The 18,119-nt window shown below is 45.7% G+C and overlaps 1 protein-coding gene across 7 annotated transcripts in view; it reads right to left on the reverse strand.

Moving 5' to 3' along the window:
* The window catches only part of FAM171B (family with sequence similarity 171 member B), a 119,831-nt gene that overhangs the window by 58,132 nt on the left and 43,580 nt on the right, over positions 1–18,119 (reverse strand). For all 7 annotated transcript variants that reach the window (XM_075001646.1, XM_075001645.1, XM_075001641.1 and 4 more), the window contains exons 2-6: positions 10,111–10,344; positions 9,235–9,327; positions 6,523–6,681; positions 3,796–3,966; positions 900–1,016 (exon numbers count right to left, since the gene is read on the reverse strand). In XM_075001646.1, coding sequence (XP_074857747.1) covers positions 900–1,016; positions 3,796–3,966; positions 6,523–6,681; positions 9,235–9,327; positions 10,111–10,344 — 774 coding nt within the window. The remainder of the gene's footprint in view (positions 1–899; positions 1,017–3,795; positions 3,967–6,522; positions 6,682–9,234; positions 9,328–10,110; positions 10,345–18,119) is intronic.

Genomic DNA, 18,119 nt, shown 5'->3' on the forward strand with positions numbered 1-18,119 from the left:
GTCAAGAATCAAGCACTGTGTTTCGGGTGTAAAACTGCATTTAATAAACTGCACAGCATGACAAACTAGTACGTTTTCTAGCTGCTGTTCTGTTTCCTTGCACTGGCCTGCTACAGGTCATTTTAACCCTCTGTGGAAAGGTGGGAATCTATCCCTAGTATTGAATCACACTTCAGAGGCTGATGTCACAAACACTGACATATTGTCTTTCCATTTGCTCTATTCTAGCCAAGTGGCATTCATGCTGTATATCAGAAATTGTTCCAAAATCCTAGTCCCTGACTTTCAGACTCAGATAACCACTGGGGTCAATCAATCCAATTCTTATTTTCTCCCCACATAGTTCTAGGGGTAGAAAACAAAAAACCCCACACATCTTCCCCATGTACACACCTCTTCTCAGATACATTTTTGTACCTGAGAAAAGGTCTGAACATGGCGGGAGCGGGGGAGAACAGGCAGATGGCTCCAACAGCTTGTCAGTTCATTTATGTTGATAATTCGCTAGAGTTACATATATGTAAATACCTAACAGGACTTGGCTGTCTCTCCCTCCAAAAAGTGTATCTGACAAGATGCCTGAACAAGATGCAGATGAAGGAGACACCGTTTCTGTATTTTCTCTTTCAGAGTGATGCTGGGCTGCGTTCCCTGCATTTTCCCAGGTCAGGTGTACCATTAACAGTTACTGGACACAAGTATGCACATGTATGCTGCAGACAGAATCAGAGGTGCCCTCACAGTTCCATCTTATTAACACACATAATCAGACTAAAGCCACATGCATCCCAACTTTTCCTTTAATTTGTCCACATTAAAATTATACCAAAACACGTATTGAGACATTATTTGGGTAATTCAATGATTTTTTTTTCCCTGTGTTCAGTAATATGCAGTACCTCTGGTTCCAGGCACTGGAGCTGCTATCCAGTATCCTAAGTTTGGAGCAATATATGTCCACACTAAGTGGTCATTTGCATTCTTGACCATTCCCAGCCCACGGCTTACCAAAGCACCTGAAAAAGAAGGCCACCCTTAAACACTTCATGGGACATGATTTTGTTTTATGTACAGTTCTGCCCTTGAAAAAGGTTACATAGAACAAGTCACCAGAAAAGCATGAAAAGTAAAAAAAAGGGGGGTTTAAAACCAAGTTATTCTGGGACTTTCATCTTGTACACAAAAGGCCTGACAGACACACAAACTTGCACGACTTAGCTAAATTGGTTTCCCACACCTGATTTAGATATTTCAGCGCAATTCTGAGTAAAAAGTTATTTTAGAAAAAGAGTAAAAGTAAATCTAGTGGCTTGTTAACTGACTTTAGACAGTTTTATTCCAAAATAAATAATAAAAATAGAACACACAGTCCTTTGGCACCTTAAGAGACGAACTAATTAGGTTATAAGCTTTTAAAAAAGCTTTTCAAAAGCTTATGACCTAATAATGTTTTAATCTATACGGAGCCACAGGACTGCTTGCTGTTTTTGAAGTTATAGACTAACATGGCTACCCCAAGATTTTTTTTTTAAATAAAGAAAGAGTCCACACACACAGTTGTGCCAGAAGAACAATTTTAATTCCTACTGCCTGCTAATTTAGTGTAAGGCCTAAGTTTGAGGGTTGGTAATCTAAGCACAATGAATAAAATACTCCAGCTTTAGTAACTAGCATACAATGACAAGCAATGATAATCCATAGACTGCAACAGGATCGGCAATGCCTGCCTTGACCATTTTTGTCTACTTAAATTGTCAAAAGTGAAACAGCTCAATTAGCCCAAGGAAGAGTTGTTAGGCCACAGATACCCACCTCGCAGTGTGAGCAATAAGTTTTGCGGCATGTCAAGCTAGTGCAACACAGGGTATTGCACTTGCATATTGTAAAAGAGATTGCAGAGAAGTGACTTAGTAATTGCGGACATATTTGTTTTGTAACCATGTGTGAAATTCTGAAAGTGGAAAAAGCCTGTATGAGGCTATGCCTAGACTGCAGGAATCTGTCGACAAAAACTTCTGTTGACAGAGCGTGTCCAGACTGCAGCTCTCTCAAAAGAGATATGCCAGTTGGGAGCATTCTGTCAACATCCCTTTACACCTCATTCCACGAGGAAGAAGGGATGTCTCGACAAATGGGTTTTTTCCAACATTTGGCCCCGCTGGGGCAGCCCAAATGTCAGAAACGCCTCTCCTGAGAGAACTGTTGGCAAAAGATACACAAATATGTTGTGCAATTTGCATATCTTTTGCCGACAGTTCTCAACAATCTAAACATAGCCTAAGAGCGTAGTGAAACAGAACAGACTCCCTCTGAGACTGATGGAGGGTGTGGGGGAGGCAGTCACTGGTGGGAGTAGCTGGCCCAGCTCTGCACTTCATGCCAGAAGCAAAGGGGCAGGACAGAAAGTGCAAGCAGCAGGCTCTCCAGCTCAGGAAAGATGACAGTAACAATATATGAACCAATATGTACAGGAAAAAGGAAATTATTCCATGTTTTAGAGGGAGTTTTATTAGAAGTACAGCTTAGAATTAATATCTGCAAAAGTCCTACCTGGAGTGAGATAAAAATTATCTATTCAAATTAATATAAAGATTTGTAACTACCTTTTTAAAATAATTAGTTGGGATTTATTCTTTAAACTTCCTACTCCACAGAAAACAGCATGGACTAAGAAAAAAGTAGGGGTATTTGTTTGTAATTTAATTTCCCTTTAAACAGTGATGTAATTTTCAGTTACAACAATTCTGAAAAAGTGTCCAACCAATATTGGAAACAAGAGTATGTTAAGTATTCTTGATGCGTAAGAGTCATGAAAATGATTAGCTCTATATAAATTAGAACAGTATTGGCACCTAAGGTAGCCAGGATGCAATTACATAGGCTTTGCACGGTGACAAGTATCAGAGGGGTAGCCAAGTTAGTCTGTCTTCAAAAACAACCAGATGTCCTGTGGCATCTTATAAAGTGCCACAGGACTTCTTGTTTTTGAATTACATAGGCTTGTATTTCAAGCACAAATTGATTACCAGTTATCGTGAGAAACCCCTGCCAGTACAGTACTGCAAAAGGAGGGAGATCCATTATGGAGGTTTCTACCTTCCTCTGGTGCATCTGAGCTGGTCAGCTGGTCTATTTCTGTTTGGTTATTACTGTAAATATTTGACATGGGGACATCTGTATGTTAGACTACAGCAAAAGAAAGGCTGTAATTTAATTCCTTTATTTCTCCTATGTAAACTATTTTACTTTCTGAACTGCTTGCAATACCCATAAAATAATAATAGTAATAAAACAGACCAAATACTAATGCTATGTCAAGCACAGTAATAATGTTTTTTTCCCCCCTCTAGAGAGCTTAGGGCATGAATCTGTAGCACAATATATTCAAATAACTCTGAATTTTGAATGTCCATGAAATCAACAGCTAAGACACCATCATCATCTTAAATGTACACAACTTTTAAAAATGAATCTTGTGTTGTGAAAAGAGGATCGGTAAAACTGTTTGACCTAACTCACTTACATATATGTGGCTCATAGCTGACTTTTATCAAAGCATGGGGTGTGATTTAGGAAAAAAATCCGAAATGTAAGGTAATGTTTACAACCAGGAAAATCTATAAAACATCTGTTACGCTACTTAAATTAAGCAAAACAAAACAGACAGGTTTTAGTCCTATGCATTATTCTATACTTGCTTTAATTTTCAATTCTATATCACACTAATATTACATATTGCAGTGTATGATACATAATAGCATTAAAGTGGGATTCCAGAGTATATAGCAGACCTACCAGTTTTCATATCAAATGTCCACGCAGGTATAGCATCTCCTGATTTTACCCTACTTGTTGGTAGAACGGGCAGCGTAATATGAATTGGACCAGTCACTTTCAATTCTTTCCCAGCTGATAGGAGGTTTACACATATTGCAGCAAGAGGAGTCAATTCAATGCTTTTAATACCTAATAACATAAGGGATAATTTGTCCATAAATATGACACACACAACAGTTACAATTTTTTTCAGAAGGGGTCTTCATTTGTAACTGAAGGCAAGCCATGATGCAATTGTATGGTTTGTACCACTAGATGTCAATATTACTTGAGAAAACTCAAGTCTCACTTTTTAATAATTGCTTAACAGCAATTCCTATTTCAAGCTTGTAAGAGAGAAATGTATCTTTTCAACTGAACTGACACAACAATATTCACAGAAGACAAAATTAGGTAAATGTGGCTTCTGGAGAACTGTAGCTTGTACCAGGTACTTTAAATCTCAGGCAGACTCGCTATTCTGCGCTGAATATTGCAGACCAGGTCAAATGATTTGTGAATCCACACATATTAAGGGGGATTCTGATACAGATTAAATCAGGCAAGCTCCGGCAGTTGTGATATATTTGTGTCTTTACTAGGATTCAAATCACTCTGCTAATATAATTTACTGAAGGGATTAATTTCCTAATATAGAAGTTTCAGTAGCATTAACCATAAAGTATTGTAATTATGGTTGTTTGCACCACATTGTTGTGTGGACTGTATGTTTGTTTCCATTCTTCCAGCACTAATTTGCAATAACACAGATACTACGTGATGTAAATACTTCAGAATCCACAGTGTGACAGGGTCCTGAAGAAAAACAGAATTATTAAGTAGAAGAATGATATCAGAGCTTTGAACACTGTTAGAAACTAGTTACAAGACAACTGTCAGTGTATCAGATATCAGCTTCTATCTTCAGGACTAGATGAATAATTTAAAAAGACATCAGACAAAATTTAAGGGAAGAACACTGCTTACCTCCGATACTTCAAGTTTAAAAGGTATATTAACTTGTTTTTTAAAAAACATCACCTGTGCACACAAATAAGATGCTGATATTTGTGAGAATTTTAATTAAGTCTAAATTAAACAAACTAGAATCTGAAGTTCAGATTATTTAGCTAGAAGCCACAGTGCCATCATCCAACCACATTAATGAAATCATAAAACTGCAGTGAATTTTTAAGAACCTTGCTGTATAATGGGCATTTGGAAGAGAAGGAAAAACATTTAGGATGGAATAAAGGTTACAGCACTGTGATCTCCTGGATACCAATATAACTATATGGACTAGAAATAAAAATGAATAAATATTAGTAAAGCAGTTGGGTGGCATATTTAAGAGCATTTTTAAAAAGGTGTAGCACTCCAGATGTAGTGCTATTACCACCCACCCATGAAACAACTTAAAACAGTTTCAAAATGTACTTTACTCACTGAAACAGGTGTGAGGAGAACATATTTTAGATCTACATTTGCTATCAATAGTTAAAGTGCTGGTTTGGTGTCATTGGGTTTACACACATTAACTGCAATTAAGTCAATAATGTTGCAAGGATTAACCGGCTGTTTTATCCTCATGGCAGCAGGACAAAGTGCCAACTACATTATAGAGTTAAAGTGAAAAATAAAGGCAGATCTTCAGCTGGTCTAAACTGGTAGTTCCCTTGACTTCAATGGACCTACCCCACTGTACAGTACTTGAGGGTCTGGCCATATAGTTCTGAGTTTATTTTACAAAATGGTGAACAACTTCAATGCCTAATGAGGGGGAGGTGAAAGTGTTCTGCATACTGAAGGATCAGACCCTACTGAAGCCGCACTTTGGGATTATACACCATGTGTGCAGGGGAGCTGAAGGCCTCTCTAGGACTCTAAGCAAGGTCGCGGTGAGTAGGGCGGGGTGGCTCTGTGCTCCTGGAAGGGGTGGTATGGCTTTGGGTAGACGGGATGGAGTGAGAGGGCAGCCAGCACACTCAATCCCACAGTGCTGCCTGTAGCATGCCACGCAGGACTCCGCCAGTGATTTAAAGGGCATAGGATTCTGGTCACCACCGGTGCTACAGTAGCAGCAGCTAGGAAACCCAGGCCCTTTTGAATCGCCAGACCCAGGGCAGTTGCACCCTTTGTCACCTCTCCACCAGCAGGCATGTGTGGCACACGGCCCTCTGTACAACCACTCATGCCCGTGGCAAATTGGTGTTCATTATGTTCTCAACTAACAGATGTGAATGAGATACAAACTGACATGAATTATTCCCCTTCAGTACAGCATGTATTGGTTCAACCCAGCAGTCATGGAAATCTAAAGGAGTTTGCTACTGAGTGAAATGGGAGTAGCATCAGGCACTTCTCACTACCTAATGGTCTCATCTACACTAGCCCCCCTCCTTCCAAAGGGGCATGGAAATGAGCCCGATCAGTGGATAGCAATGAGGTGCTGTGCTGCATATGCAGCACCTCCTCAGCATAATTCTCACTGCGCAAACTGCAAAGTTGCGAACTTTGAAGCGCTGGCAAGCAGTGTAGCTGCAGGCACTTCGAAGTACCTGCAGCTACAACTTCGGAGATCCCTTACTCCCAAAACTTCGAAGGAGGGAGCTCGTGTAGATGAGCCCAATGTGTATTTACCTGAAGTACAAACTTCCTTGTATCATGACTGAAAGTGTGTATACTAAAGTAACAAATTTAATGTACCTGATTTATTTAGAAGAATTCCTGTTGTATAAAGAAAATTGTCCACTCTCAAAAATTGCTGTGGCACAGTCAAGTAGGCTGTCACATTTGTAATATGGTGGTTTATAGGAAGTTTTATTAACATTTTGGGAAACTGAACACTCGGTTGAGCTTTGGCATCTGAAAAAAAAAAAAAAGTAAGATTTTATATGAGCAATGGTTCAATTAGAATTAATGCTTTCTACAGCCCAACTGTCAGAAATCCTCTGTACAATACACAGCTTCACCCCACTTCTCACTAGTGATGCCAGTTGTCTAGTTTTAAGCCAGTACATGCTGCTAGCATATACACATCTTGAAAATAGAACAATTTCTTGCCCCTGTCCCTGCTCCTAGGTTTCTCCAAACACACTCTGCTACAGCAAATATTCTCCAGCTTCAATCTTCCCTGAGGCAGATGCACTTCAAATAATTACCTTGGTTGGCCATACTCAAAGTTGCCACAGCCTTTCAACACAGTGGAACCATGCACATGCCCACCAGCGCAATGAGATCCTTTCATATTTCTGGAGTTCTCTAAAGGACAAGTCTTCCATCCATCAATCTCTCCTCCTTCATCCCCCTCATCCGTACACACACAGAGTGCAAAAACAGGAGCTTTCTACTCAGACTCTTATGATTTGAGACAAGAAGGGCAGAAATGCACTAAATACGGTAGACTCCTGACTTACGCAAAGGTTGCATTCCTATGCAACCCCTTGTAAGTCAAGTAACACCTTATTCAGGGGAGCCAGGAAACTGATCAGCACAGCAACACTGGTGAGTTTCCTGTACACTATAAGCAGTGCGGAGCTAGGAGTCAGGCTCTTGGCCACCGCTACTGACAGCAGTGGGGAAACTGACCAGTGCAGCAGCACTGGTCCATTTTCCCACTCCTCTGAGTGGCAAGGAGCTGGTGCCTGGCTCCTGGCTGCCCGCCACTCACAGGATTCAGGAAACTGACCAGTGCTGCTCCTCTGAGTGGCGAGCAGCCCGGACCCCGGCACCAGCTCCTTGCCACTCAGTCGCATTAACCGGAGATTTACGCAACTTGAGGGCGCGTTATCTTGGGGTTCTACTGTATAGAGATATTAGCCTATGGTCTACCTGGGTGTAAATAACGCTGCCATCTGTGGAAGGCTGGAAGAGACAGAGTTTTGCTTGTCACAATAACCATAGATTATGAGGGCCAGCTCTTCTGCTGGTGTAAAATCAGCATGTCCTCAATTCAGTGGAGCTGTGCCAATTTACCCCAGTTCAAAATTAAGTCATAAGTCTATTTATTTTGGCTCCAGAAAGCCTTTGCTTTGCTAAGAGATGGCTACTTGCGCACAAGCTGGGAAAACATACACAGGGGGTCCTTGTTATAAGTCACCTCGCTGTAAGTCGTTTCACATATACATCATTAATTCATGACAGTAAATTCACTGTAAGTTGCACTGATCTGTGCTTACATCGTTTGGGGGCCAAGAGACCACAAGCCAGGAACGTAACTGGTGGCTGGCGGCAGATGCTGTAGTGCAGGGGCCCTGTAAGAGAGCCCTGATGTCATGGGGGACCAGCAGGGAGCTGCGAGGAGCTGGCGGGAGCTGGCAGGTAGCCAGAGGGCTGGCAGGGAGACATGGGGAGTCAGCAGGGACTGGTGGAGAGCTGCGGAAAGCCGGGGGGAGGTCGGCAGGGAGCTGAGAGGAGTCAGGGGGAGCCAGCAGTTAGCCACAGGAAGCCGGGGAACTGGCAGGGAGCTAGGGTGAACTTCAGGGAGCTGGCAGGGAGCTGGAGTGAACTTCAAGGAGCTGCGGGAAGACGGGGGGGGTGGGAGACTGGCAGGCAGCTGGGGTGAATTTCAGAGAGCTGCAGGGAGCCAGTGGGGAGCTGTGGGAAGAAAGGAAGGAGATGGGCAGGGAGCCGAGGTGAACTTCAGGGAGCTGGCAGGGAGCTGCAGGAAGACAGGGGAGTTGAGTGAAGCCCTGGGGAGCTATGGAAAGAGAGGTGTGGGGCTGAAGGGAGGTGGCAGTGCACACATGCCTCCCAGTGCACAATGGGAATGCCCCATTGTGAGGGAAAATGGCCAGGGTATGTGTCTTGTCTGCACTCCCTCCTGCACAGCCAGCTCCCCCCGAACCCCCACTATTAGTGATACTGCAGCTGCAGGGAGTGGGACTTTGCTCTGCCCCCATAACAAATTTTGTATCCCCCACCACTTCCATATTCCTGCTGTGGTGTGCCGTGACATCACACCACAAGCCTTTGTGTCATCCTTACTGTCTGTACGTTTGAAGTGAACACATTGCAGGTGCACATACTTTATCTTAGTAGAATACTGTATTTGTGTAACTTTATCGTTATTTATCATTTTAGGTACATTATGTGTACCACATGTATGTGAACTGTATGTGCTGGGAACATATCTCAAGCTAATTACATTATTACTTAAGGATATTAAATTCCCCTTCATAAATCCTTTTGTTATAAGTTGCATTATTTACAAATGTAACCTGGACTTATAAGGAGGCCCTTCTGTATATATAAGCCACTTAGTGCACAGAAAACAACAACAGTTGAGAGGTCACTGACTCCTTCCCCAGAATTTATCGGAAAAAAAAACTCACTCTCTCTCACACACACACACATACACACACACAATTTTACATGCAAGAAGCATTTACATCCTATCCCATGCAGTGCTGTACTTACCAGACAGTTTTCCAGTAATTAAAACTGTGTCTTCAAACAACCATATATTAGCTTGGCTTTGTGGGAACAGTGAAAGTGTCACAGATGAATATACTGTGGAAAGTAGGACAAAGAATGCCTGATTACCTTTGTAAATGGTTCAAAGAAAGTGCTGGTCAAACATTCAGTCTGAAGCCAGGTGAACAAATGGGCAAAAAGTAAGAATGTGTGGAAAGACCAATGAGCCCCTCTAGTCCAGGGACGACTCATACTGGCTAGGCTGTGTGGACTACCACTGTTCACAGTGTGCATTTTTGGTGGATTAACGGGTGGCTTGAATTCCTGGACAGACCCTCATTTTTGGGGGTTAGGGATGGGGACGGGTTAAACCAGCACTTTAAAAACACACCCTAATAGAGCTATTATTAAAAACAAAATGTGATCATTAAAAATCAGGCAACTTATGATGAAAAGCAGCTGAAAAAATAACTAAATTGTCAGACAAAAGGAGTTCAGAGCAGTAGCACAGAGCCTTGACACTGTATCTGTCACTCAGTTACCTCATAATCCTATCACGTTTGATATCCACAGCTAACCTTTCACTCAATCTGCTAGAACATGGGATATACATGTGTACACACACAGACATGTATGCCTGTGTCATGTATGTATATTCACATACATTCACTTTCTTCAAATCCTGCCCCCACTGCAATAAAAAGCCATGTTACAATTTTGTCAAGGAGAAAGGGTTATTTACCTTTATAGTTGACATTCAGTCATGATGTACTCCAACTTCATTCACTCAGGTTCAGTTCATTACAATTAGATGGCTATTCCATGGAAGAAAGCATACTTCATATAGTGTAGTAATAGAATTTTAAAGGCCTTACTTACTTGGCATTCTCCCAGTCTTCCAAGGCAATGGTGTTAACATGTAGCCCTCTTTGTAAGATGCAATTGTTAAACTTAGCCCTAATGTGTAGGGAACTTTTATTAATACTACTCCGTTATTTCCAGTGAGTGTGGAATTGGTCTTTGTGTAGTTAACGAACACCTCTACAATTGCTTGAGGGAGGTATTGATGACTGATGATGTCATTTACTTGTACTTTCAATGTAAATACAGATCCTATTAAAAAAAAAAAAAAAAGTGAAATAGACCATAATCTGTCATGTCTAATATTTAACTAAGAACCAACACTTTGTCATACTTCACATTAATGACAAGCAAAACAATATCCATAGTCTATGATTTCTGGAATTTATTGGTGACAAGTATGAGAGAGGTAGCCGTGTTACTCTGTAGCTTTGAGAACAACAAGAAGTCTTGTGGCACCTTACAGACTTAACATATTTTGGAGCATAAGCTTTCACATCTGATAAAGCAGGTCTCTGCCCATGAAAGCTTATGCTCCAAAATATGTTAGTCTATAAGGTGCCACAAAACTTCTTGTTGTTCTTGAATTTATTGTCTGCCCATTTTGCATACTTCTTTTCCTACATCCCAGTTTTGCACTCAAAATCCATTTGTTCAACAAGAGCAATGATTGTTCAACACTTGCATCAGTGCCCAATTATGTGATAAATGCCTAGGGGATATTTTCTTTATAGTATTTTTTCCTTTCCTCTAGGATCTCTTTTGCCATCCTGCAAAGGCAGCTTTGTAGGAGAAGTGATGTCATAGCTCAAAACTGTAACCTAACAAGAACTGGAGAGGGGGCAGGGGAGATAATGCTACAGGGACGCAACATAGTAAGACATAAAACTCAAGCAACAGATGCTGCAGCTCCAAATCAAAATACATGATAGCTCAACAGGGAACTGAATATCCTGTAGCTTGTATGAAAGCAGTCTCATATTCCAGTGTGTCTTGTTAATAGAATCTCAGCAACTCAGAACCTTATTTTTTCCTACATGATGGATTTACAGGCATCTGTAATAAGTTAGGAATATCGTTTGTTGACGTGGGTGTTGATCAGGATGTTTACCGCATGAAAACACTGGTTTGGTTTAATAGCAGGCTGTGGAAAACCAGGCAGGTTCCAGATAAGATACTTCAAGCTAAATGCTGCAAGATGTATAAGGCTATGTCTACATTAGGAAATAAAGTTGAATTTATTGAAGATAAAACTCACGCTGGCCAGAAAGAATATGAAATCAAATTCTTGGGGTTCCTGTCACCTCCTTCCTGCACACCTGGAGAACAGCAGAGGTGATAGAGGCCAGAATGGACACGTGTGGGGCATTATAGGATACCTCTGGGGCCCAATAAAATCAACTGAAAGTAACATTTGTTTCCACACTACCATTGGGCTTTACACCACCTCATAGTGGTAGGACAAGAAAGTTGACATTAGCACCACTTAAAATTGACCTAATGGTATCTGCAGTGGAACACTGTAAAATCGAGCTAAGATCCTTATTATCAACTTTATGCTCCAGTGTAGACAATTAATGGTAACTTGTGTCCAGTCAAGTTACACAGCTTGATTTGCCAATTTGGAACAAAAGGACTATAAACAGCGTAAAAGTCTTTGTCAGGAAGAGAAAGAGAAGTTACTCACCGTAGTAACGATGGCTCTTCGAGATGAGTCCCCGTGGGTGCTCCACAATAGGTGTCGGGCTCGCCCGGCACCGCAGATCGGAAACTTTCCAGCAGTTTCTCCTGGATCGCACATGCACCGGCGTGCGCCGCTCCCTTGCATGTCCCCGGCCACGTGAGCGATCCGGTCCCCGCCAGTTCCTTGACCAACCGCCTCGGATGCTCCTGAAAAACACTAAACAGAGATCCGAAGAGGGGAGGATGGGCGGCTGGTGGAGCACCCACGGGGACACATCTCGAAGAACCATCGTTACTACAGGTGAGTAACTTCTCTTTCTTCTTCGAGTGGTCCCCATGGGTGCTCCACAATAGGTGACTACCCAGCAGTAACCCAAGTAAGGAGGTGGGTAATCGGTTTATGTGCAGCTTGCCCCCGAAAGGACTGCTGTCGACAGGCGGGTGTCCTCTTGATATACTCGATGTAGTGCATAATGTTTGGCGAAGGTGTCGTAGGATGACCAGGTCGCCGCTCTACAGATGTCTTTTAACGCGATGCCCTTGAAAAAGGCTGTTGACACCGCCACTGCCCTGGTGGAGTGAGCCCTAGGCGGGGCCAGCAAAGGTGTCTTTCGAAGTTCGTAGCACATTTTTATACAGGACACAATGTGCTTCGAGATTCTCTGTGAAGAGAGACCCTCTCCTTTTGACCTGGGAGCGAGAGAGACTAGAAGTCTGTCTGTTTTCCGGAAGGACTTAGTTCTGTCTATGTAGAAGGCCAACGCCCTCCTCACGTCCAGGAGGTGCAGGCGTGCCTCCTTGCTGGAGCTGTGAGGCTTCGGGTAAAACGAGGGTAAAACTATGGGTTCGTTAAGGTGGAACTCTGAAGAAACTTTTGGAACAAAGGCTGGGTGTAGCCATAAAGTTACCGCCTCCTTTGAGAACACTGTGCAGGGCGGCGTTGCCATAACTGCTGCGAGCTCACTCACCCTGCGAGCTGACGTAATTGCAAGGAGGAAGGTTATTTTTATCGTAAGGAGACGCAGGGGAACTGTGGCTAATGGTTCAAAAGGTGGACCTGTTAGCGTGCTGAGCACGAAGCCCAAGCTCCACGATGGTGGAAGAGGTTTCTGAGGGGGTACAGGTTTACCAGCCCCTTCAGAAACCTGGTAACAATAGGATGGGCAAATACCGTGGGCCCCTCCTCTGCATGCCGAAAAGCAGATATAGCGGCGAGGTGGACTTTTAGCAAGGATAGGGAAAATCCGCCCCTCTTGAGGTCCAATAAATATTCTAGTATTACAGGTATAGGAACATCAAGGGGAGCTAACTGCTTGGCGGAACACCATGCAGTGAATCGAGTCCATTTCTGCTTGTAGGTCTTCCTGGTGGAGGTCCTTCGGCTACTTTCCAGAACTTGTTGTACTCCCTCCGTACATGTGCTTTCTAGGGAGCTGAGCCATGGATTAGCCATGCGTGTAGGCGCAGACCTTGCGGGTATGGGTGCACTATGGACCCCTGGGCCTGCGTGAGTAGGTCCGGCGCCACCGGAAGTGGGAGCGGTGGGCGGTCCAACATGCGCAGAAGCAAGGGGAACCATTGCTGTCGATCCCACGTTGGGACTACTAGAATCATGCGGGCTCTCTCCCTTCTGGCTTTCTGCAAGACCTTGTGGATGAGCACTGTGGGCGGGAAACCCGTAAAGTAGGGGGCCCTTCCATGAAATCGCAAATGCGTCCCCCAGGGACCCCCGCCCCAATCCTGCCCTGGAGCAGTACTGGGGGCACTTCTGGTTGTGCTGAGTGGCAAACAGGTCAATCTGGGGAAACCCCCATGTGTGAAAGATTGGTCGTAGCAGATCGGAACGGATCTGCCATTCGTGCGTGAGTGCGAAGCGCCTGCTCAGCTGGTCTGCTTTCATGTTGTGAGCGCCCGGCAAATACGAGGCTTTCAACATTATATTGTTGGCGATGCACCAGTTCCACAGTCGGACTGCTTCCGCACATAGGGCATGGGATCGGGCTCCTCCTTGTCGATTTATATAAAACATGGTGGAGGTATTGTCTGTATTGATCCCGACTACTTTGCCCTGTGTGTGGTCTCGAAAGTGTTTGCAGGCGTTGAACACTGCTCTGAGCTCCCGTATATTTATGTGCAGCGACTGTTCTGCAGGGGACCATAGTCCTTGCGTCACCTTGTCGCCGATGTGTGCTCCCAAACCTATGTGGGAAGCGTCGGTAGTAAGAAAAATAGAGATTTGTGGTTGGTGAAAGGGTACCCCTGTTAGCAGGTTCTTTGGGTTTACCCACCACTGCAGGGATCTGCGCACCTCTGTCGTGGGCGACACCACCCTGTGGACAGTGTGGGATGTCAGCTTGTAGACGCTCGCCAGCCAATGTTGTAGGCTGCGCATATGCAATCTGGCATTCTGCACCACAAACGTCGCCGCCGCCATGTGGCCCAGCAGCTGCAAGCACGTTAAGACCGGCACCATGGGGCTGTACGTAATGACTTGCACCAGCGAACTGATGGCGCAAAAGCGGGCGTCGGGTAGATACACCCTTGCTGTAATAGAGTTTATACGTGCCCCTATAAACTCTATGTCTTGTGTGGGGTCAGTCTTTGACTTCGCGAGGTTGATGACTAGGCCCAGCGAAGAAAATGTGTCTGCTGTTACACGTATCATGCGTAGGACTTCTGCCTTTGAGGCCCCTTTCAATAGGCAGTCGTCCAGGTATGGGAATATAAATACCCCCTGTCTGTGCAGGTAGGCTGACACCACTGCCAGGGTTTTGGTGAAGACTCTGGGGGCCGAGGAGAGGCCGAATGGAAGAACCTTGTATTGGAAATGCTCCTTGCCAACCATAAAACGGAGGAAGTGCCTGTGTGCCGGGTGGATCGTTATATGAAAGTAAGCATCTTGTAAGTCAAGGGCTGCAAACCAATGTCCATCGTCCAGTGCCGTGAGTATGGAGGCGACTGTGATCATCCGAAAACGTTGTTTGCGCAAGTACCGGTTGAGGTCCCGAAGATCTAAGATGGGCCTCCATTCTCCTGTTTTCTTCTCTGTAAGGAAGTAGCGTGAACAAAAGCCTTTCCCCTGGAATTGCTCCGGCACTCTTTCCACCGCCCCTATGAACATAAGATGGTCCACCTCCTGTTTGAGTCTCGCCTCATGGGAAGCATCCCTGAGGTGGGGCCTGGGCGGAGGTTTCGGCGGTGGGAGCGACTGGAAGGGGATCGCGTAACCCGTGGCTATGATCTCCAGTACCCATTTGTCTGCGGTGATCTTTTGCCATTGGGAGTGTAACGGTCGGAGGCAATGATGGAACGTTAGGTGGGAATGGCATTGCGCGATGGTGGTGATAGTGCAGCCCTCGACCTGCCTGTCAAACTTGTTGCCTTTGGGCCTGCCCCGAGGATGCGCGGCTTTGTTGAGGACTTTGCCTGGGAGTTCTATACTGTTGCTGCTGTTGATGTCGCCCTTGGTTGTATCCCCGTTGGTACTGAGCACGCTGTGGTTGGTACGGGTATCGTCTTTGCTGAGGGTAATACTTTTTCTTCCTATATGGAGGGGTATAAATACCCAGGGTTCTAAGTGTAGCTCTGGAGTCCTTACTGGAGTGGAGGACCAAATCGGTTGAGTCTGCAAACAACTTCTGCGTGTCAAAGGGAAGATCCACAATCTTCGCCTGCAGATCCCTCGGGATACCCAATGTCTGCAGCCAGGATTCTCTACGCATGACCACTGCTGTAGCCGTTGAGCGTGCCGCCATGTCTGCCACGTCCAGGGCGATCTGGACTCCCGTCCTCGAAGCCACGTAGCCCACTTGCACGATCGCCTTTAGCACTGGCTTCTTATCTTCCGGAAGTGAATCCATGAGAGAAGTAAGCCTGGAGTAATTATCAAAATTATGGCTCGCTAGATGTGCTGCATAGTTTGCCATTCTCAATAGCAGGGTGGAGGAGGAATATACCTTCCTGCCAAACAGCTCTAGCTTCTTGGCATCTTCGTCTGAACCCTCCCGATTTGTACTGAGAAGTCTTTGATCTTTGCTGAGACGATTCTACCACCAGTGAGTTTGGTTGTGGGTGACTAAAGAGGAACTCCATGCCCTTCGCCGGGACAAAGTACTTCTTATCCGCTCTCTTGTTCATAGGCGGAGCGGAGGCCGGGGTCTGCCATATGGTAGTGGCTGACTCCATAATGGCTTCGTCGAGCAGGATAGCGATTTTGGATGACGCCGGGGGTCTCAAATTTTTCAGGAGTTTGTGATGTTTCTCCTGTACCTCTGCCGTTTGGATGCCTTGCGTGAAAGCCACCCTGTTAAACAGCTCCTGAAACTGTTTGAGGTCATCCGGGGGAGCAACATCCCCGGGGGCCGTGGCCTCATCAGGGGAGGACGAGAAGGAACCACTAGGGTAAACCTCCCTCGAACTCTCAGGTTCTTGCGGCCGATGGTACACCTGCTCACTGGAGACTTGCAAAGGAAAGTCTCGGGGTTCTACAATTAATTCCCCTTGAGATAGCTGTGTTTCCATCCCCAGCCGGGAGTGTCCACGGGGGGACCTGCCCCTAGGTGTATGCCTGGGGTGTCTGTGTCCAGCATGATAAGAACGACCATGGCAGCACCGGCACGGGTCCGGGGATGGAGACCAGGACCACTCTCGGGGTGCGTACCCCCGATGTCTGGGAGAGCGAGATATCTGCAACGATTCAGATAATGGTGAAGCTGGTTTGTGATAGTACTCCAAGGGATCCGATCCCAGAAAGGGCGAAGGTGGCCCAAGCCATGGTGACGTTGGTTGGACGAACGGAGGAGGCGGCTCTGGATAGGCTGGTGGAGACCCAGATCTTCTGGGTGGCGTGTGCAGCATAAGGGGAAGGCTTCTTGATAGCAGCATTGCAGCCCTGTCTGGAGAACAGCTGCGGTGCCGGGTTTTTGCTCTCGTCTTTCCCCTCCCCTGCGGGGCTGGCACCGCCCCCTCCCGTGCCAGGGATCTTGGCCCCACTGTCGGTGCCGCGCGGATAACGTCCTCCGGTGCCTGCAGGCTCCGTGCCTGTTGGTCCTGCACTGCTGGCGCCGCAGGGGTCGGTGCCGCCTGTGGCGGTGCCGACGGTTCCAGCGCTTGCCTGGCCGCCGCTCTGAGTGCTGCGCATGCCGGCAGTTTGGTAATCGGAGGCTCAGCCTCTGCCACGTGCGCTGCTGCGCTGCCGCTTGTTTGAGTATGTGGCTGGGGGCTGTGTGCTCTGCCCGTCCCGCTTGCTGAGACCACCGGCAGCGATCGGGCTGGAGAGAGCTTCCTGTGTTTCTGCACCAAGGGGGTGAGGGAAGCTGCCTTCCTTTTGTGGAGCCCAGGGGGTCCCTCTGGTTGAGGCCTCTCCGGCAAGTCAGGCTGGAGAGCCTTATCAAACAGGAGCATTTTCAGCCGCATTTCTCTGTCTTTCCTGGCCCTGGCTGTGAGCTTAGCAGAGTGGGAAAACTTCTGGGTAACGTGTGATTCCCCCAGGCACCGAATGCATTCGCTATGCCCATCGGAGGCTGGCATAGCTTCGCGGCAGGACTCACACTTTTTAAAGCCTGAAGAGGACATCGCGGTGAGTCTTTTTGCTGTTAATAGGGCACTTAGCACTTAATTTGTGCCTGTTTACCCGTCGTGGACACCAGCCTGCAGCGGTGGGAGGCCTACTGGACTTCACGTCCACGCGTCTTCTCCGCTTCTCTCTCTCTTTTTATTATATTTTTTTTTTACTCTCTTGCTTTCTCTCTTTTTTTTTTTTTTTTTTTTTTTTTTTTTAAAGAAAAACAACAATTTACACGTAAAAACTCTATCTAATCTGACTCTGGCCGTAGCCTGAGCGGATTCCGTCTGCAGCCAATGGCAGTTGAGAAGGAACTGGCGGGGACTGGATCGCGCACGTGGCCGGGGACGCGCAAGGGAGTGGCGCGCGCCGGCACATGCGCGATCCAGGAGAAACTGCTGGAAAGTTTCCGATCTGCGGCGCCAGGCGAGCCCGACACCTATTGTGGAGCAGGAACCTATTGTGGAGCACTCACGGGGACACTCATAGAAGAAGTAATTGTTTTTGGAGACTGACAAGCAGATCCTGCTGGAAGGTCTGAAGCAGGTTTAGCTTCAGATAAGCCTTAGATAAGGCAATGATTTTGGGGAAGAGACTTTTTTTGTTTGGCACTGGTACATGACTGGCATTCCCAGGTGCTATGGGAACAGAAATTGTAAGTAGCAATAATAGATGCATCTGATGAAGCAGGTCTTTGCCCAGAAAAGCTTATGCTCCAAAAAATCAGTTAGTCTATAAAGTGTGATAGGACTCCAAATTGGTGGAGATTCTTCATGTTTGT

This window comes from Carettochelys insculpta, chromosome 8 (genome assembly GCF_033958435.1).
Source record: "Carettochelys insculpta isolate YL-2023 chromosome 8, ASM3395843v1, whole genome shotgun sequence".
In the NCBI taxonomy this organism is placed as follows: Eukaryota; Metazoa; Chordata; order Testudines; family Carettochelyidae; genus Carettochelys; species Carettochelys insculpta.